This window comes from Capsicum annuum, unplaced genomic scaffold (assembly GCF_002878395.1).
Source record: "Capsicum annuum cultivar UCD-10X-F1 unplaced genomic scaffold, UCD10Xv1.1 ctg77978, whole genome shotgun sequence".
NCBI classification, from domain to species: domain Eukaryota; kingdom Viridiplantae; phylum Streptophyta; class Magnoliopsida; order Solanales; family Solanaceae; genus Capsicum; species Capsicum annuum.
The window spans coordinates 1-4,721 of NW_025888425.1; the positions used below are offsets into that span (position 1 = coordinate 1).

The 4,721-nt window shown below is 33.2% G+C and overlaps 1 protein-coding gene across 1 annotated transcript; it reads left to right on the forward strand.

The window, feature by feature from the left end:
* Positions 1–3,804: 3,804 nt before the first annotated feature.
* On the forward strand, positions 3,805–4,688 carry LOC124894848 (aquaporin TIP1-3-like; the record flags this gene model as incomplete). The annotated part of the gene is made up of 2 exons (XM_047405368.1): positions 3,805–4,053; positions 4,307–4,688. Coding segments are annotated over 2 exons (631 nt in total), but the record flags the coding sequence as incomplete, so codon positions are not given.
* Positions 4,689–4,721: the final 33 nt, after the last annotated feature.

The following is a 4,721-nucleotide window of genomic DNA, read 5'->3' on the forward strand; positions in this document are numbered from 1 at the left end:
GATATATACTACTACTTATAAAATATACTACAATATATATACATTACAATATATATAGATGTACTTATATACTAATTTATAAAATATATACACATGTATACGTTAAACATACACTTCTATAGAAGATATATACACGTGTATACGCACCATTCAATGTATATATATAACTACTTATAAAATATACTACATTATATATACATTACAATATATATATATAGATATACTTATATACTAATTTATAAAACATATACACATGTATACGTTAAATATACACTTCTATAGAAGATATATGAACAAATATACAAAACATATGCTACTTAATATAATAAATTAATAGTATTTGGTAGTAAATTAATAATATATTAGAAGTAAGTTTTTAATTTAAAGTAGAAAACTAGAAATTCAATTTAAAAGTTTAAATCGTTAAATGAAAAAATATAAAAAACAAGGACTAAGGAGTGAATGAATTTGGCAAAATTTATTGATTGCAAAATGATCCAAAATTTATAATTTACATGAATGAAAAATCTACAAATTATGCATCATTTTTTCCAACTCATTCATGTTAATATTAACAGGAACTTGCATAGGATAGTAGAAGTCAACGGGAGCAAAATCATGCATTGGACTTGATTCTGCTGAGTTCTCCCATGAAGTCATAATTTCTTCAAGTTTCAGCTCGTCGCTCGGCTCCGGTTCCATTCCTTGGTTTCTTCTTTCCGCTCTAATCCAATCTTTGAGGTAAACTAGAACATTCATTGCATTTCTTCCCAATGAGTGTCGGTTGTCTCCAAGTTGTTGTCTTCCCTGACTGAAGGCGCTCTCTGATGCAACGGTTGACATTGGAACATTCAAGATATCTTTAGCTAATCTTGAAAGCACAGGATATTGTGTTTCATTACTCCTCTACCAATCCAACATGTTGATCCGTCGTCTGCGATCCTCTGGTGTCGTCCGAAGATAATATTTCAGCTCTTCCCAATAAGTTAATGTGTAAGTTCTCTCATCAACACTGTTCCAACAATTTAAATCATAAAACAAATCAGAAAAACTACTATATGCCGGCCTTTTAGAAGATGATGGCTCCTCGGGAGGATGAGGAGCGACAGTTGGAGTGATATTTGTAGGTACGGCTAAATCAAATAAATCAGCATTGTGATTATATAATTTTTCTATGTAATCCTTTGCATCAGCCGTAACCGTCCACAAATCAGGTTGTACTTGTTCAGAATCATGGTTATGATTTATTTCTAAATTAGTATAAATAAGAGTACTAAAGTGGCACATATTATTATATTTCATGCACGGATTTATCATAACACCAACCAAGTAAATAGGGGGAATCGGGAAAAAATATTTTTAAAATTTCATAAACATGGCGCCAACAACTTCTTTATAACCTTCTTTATTTTTATATTCTTTGAGCAAACCAGAAGTATCGGCTATATATGCCAAAATATTACAAATAGTAGAATAATAAGCACCGAAAAATTCAACCATAGCTACATAAAATTTTTCTAGAAACTTAACAAGATCATTAATTACAACCCAATCAGAATTATGTAGCATGCAATCAGCAGAATCAACAAATGAACCGCAATGTTGGTTAAAAGCTAGTGTAATAGGAATTCTATATCTATAACAAGTTTTTAAAAATTCATACGTAGAATTCCATCTAGTATCAATTTCCTCAGGCATCAAAATCGATGTAAGTCCATTTTCTTGACATTTAACTTTAAATTCTCTAATTCTCGATCTATGATTATTTCCTTGAATAAAACCAACGGCAAGACGAATTTTTTCAATATAAAGCTCAAAAAACTCCAGGCCATCTTTTACAATTAAATTATATATATGATATGCGCACTTAATATGAAAAATTTCAGGCAAGGACAGAGATAGTGTAGATTTTAATTTTTTTATAGCAGTCTTGTTGTTAGAAGCATTATCAAAAGCAATACATAAAATTTTATTTTCGATACCATAATATCCGGCAATTTTAACAAAAGAATCAACAATAAATTGTCCAGTATGTTTACGATCTTCATCATATAAAAAAGCAAAATACGTTTTTGCATCACGAAATTACTATCCATCCAATGACAAGTAACGGTTAAATAATCATTTTTATTTACAGCACGACTAAGATCAGAAGTTAGGGACAATCTACATTGAATATTTTTTAACAATGTTGATAAATAAAAACAATATTGTGAATAAAGTCTAAAAATATCAGACCGACAAGTAGTTCTAGGAATACCGTTAAACATAGGATTATAAATTGTTTGTATATAACGAATAAAGGCATCAAAAAAAGGAAAACTAAAAGGCAAACAACCCATAACTACCATTTCAGCTATTTCTTCCCGGTCCCTCAATTTATTATACTTCTTCACTACATGATCAGTTGCTGGGTCCATTCTAGTTTGCGTTGGCCCACCAACATCCCCACCACCTTGTGCAATATTTAACTCTCTTTTGTGATCTCCAGCTATATGTCTCATTAATGTACCCGTACCCCCTTGCTTGCCTCCACTTCTATGCTTATATATTTGTTGACAAATATTACATTGCACCTCAATATCTGATATACGTTCAAAAAATTGCCATGCAATACTAGTTCTTTTATGAGGTCTTGGGGCACTGGGAGGACGGGGGGGGAGATTAACCGATTCAGATCTAACGTTAGCATCTCCTACTGCGGGTGTCTCAGCAATATTTTCATTATCTTCGTCTAAATTAACCGCATCTACTTCATTTTCTTCTTCTATACCGTAATTTTTCTAAGCTTCTACATAATCCATATCGTGAGCACCTACACCTATTTCTTCCTCAAAAGGTGTACCAGGGGGTACTGGAGGCGAAGGCACACGGGTATATCTACTACTTGAACTACCTCTACCGCTAGTAATTTGCTTTAGACTACCACTACCCCTTCCGGGACAAAAAATTTTAACACCTTTAGTAGCGAGGTTTCTTAATTTATCCATAATATAAATTAAATTAAACTAAAAATATTCAAAATACACAAATATAATAAAATTAAATATTAAATAATTAATACAATAAATAAAAATTAAACGTAAGAGATGGAATGACAATACCAAATTTTGGAAGTATCCGAAGGTTGTGACTTTAGAAACTTCCGCTCGTACTTTGTAAATGAAAAATTAAAAAATGAAAGTGAACACTTTAAGAAATTAACTATATTGAATATTTGAGAATTGAGATTTGAGTGAGTGAAAAATTGGGTGAAAAATCATTTGAAGTTGTAGGGTATTTATAGAATATTTTTTGGGATTAAAAAATATTTTTTAAAGTTAAAAATTTTTTTTTTTAATAAATGGGCCCAAAAAATCCCAATTTTTTTTTTTAAAAAGGTATTCGGGTCGGGCGGCCTGGACCGGGCTTGGTCTGGGCCAGGTTAGCTGGGCCCATTTTAAAAAAATAACCGGCCCGGGACCCAGAACCCTAAAGCCCTAGGGATTACCGGGTCAGGTTAGTTACGACCCGGCCCACTTGACACCCTTAGTGTGATAATAATTATGAGTTAAATCATCCTGATACCCTTAAGGCTGTTCTTGCTAAATTCATTTCCATGTTTATTTTTGTTTTTCCCAGTGAAGGATGTGCCATTGCTTTAGGTAAATATTTGTGGCTTAATAGTTTACTATGTATAGGATAAGATAATCACCGTAAATTTCGTATATGATTTAAATACATACGCTACAATTGTACTATATTAATCAGTTCAGTTTTAATTCTTGTATTGGTAATAACTACCGAAATTGGTATATTTTGCAGCCAGTACTTTGACGAGCGATGGAACAAGCACTCCAGGTGGCGGGTTTATCACCATAGTGATTTTCCATGCATTTTCTCTTTTCGTGGCGATTTCAATGTCAGCAAATATATCTGGAGGTCATGTAAACCTTGCTATTACGTTTGGTGCTTTTCTGGGAGGTCACATTTCCTTGTATAAAAGTATTTTGTATTGGACCGCTCAATTTCTTGGATCCGTCACTGCTCTCTTCCTCCTCAAGGTTGCTACAGGTGGCTTGGTACGTAATGCGACTCCCATGTCTATACTCTTTGCTATTAACTCATGTAGGCGTGACATAGATAAACGAAAAGACTTTGATAAAACAATAAAATATAAAAAAGAAGTTCGAGTGGTGTTGGGAAAAATAATTCATGTTGGCTTCACAAAGGCAAATTATAAAGCACCTTTTTGAGACTATTATACTTTGCCAAGTTTTTTCCCCCTATATCTGTGTTGATTAATTAAATTTAAAAATTGTGGAAGACGCATCATCATATGCTCTTAGAGGTGGGGAAACTCCATGGAATGCAGTTATTTTCATGATCGTTATGACCTTTCAACTTGTTTACACATTTTATGCAACTACAATTGACCCCAAAATAGGTGACATGGAATGCATTGCCCCAATTTCAATTGGTTTCGTAGTTGCTGCAAACAACTTGGGTGGTGGACTTCTTTATGGTGCAGCAATAAACCCTGCTATGGCCTTTGGTCAAGCAGTCGATAGTTGGAAATGGAATAGTCACTGGATTTATTGGCTCGGTCCATTCGTGGGTGCTGCTATTGCTGCTTTGGTCTATGAAACCATCTTCATTGATTCTCAGAACGCTCACGAGCAAGTCCCTGCAAAAAGAGTTGAAAAAGAGTACTTGAAAGAATATTTGATACAAGTTGAGTA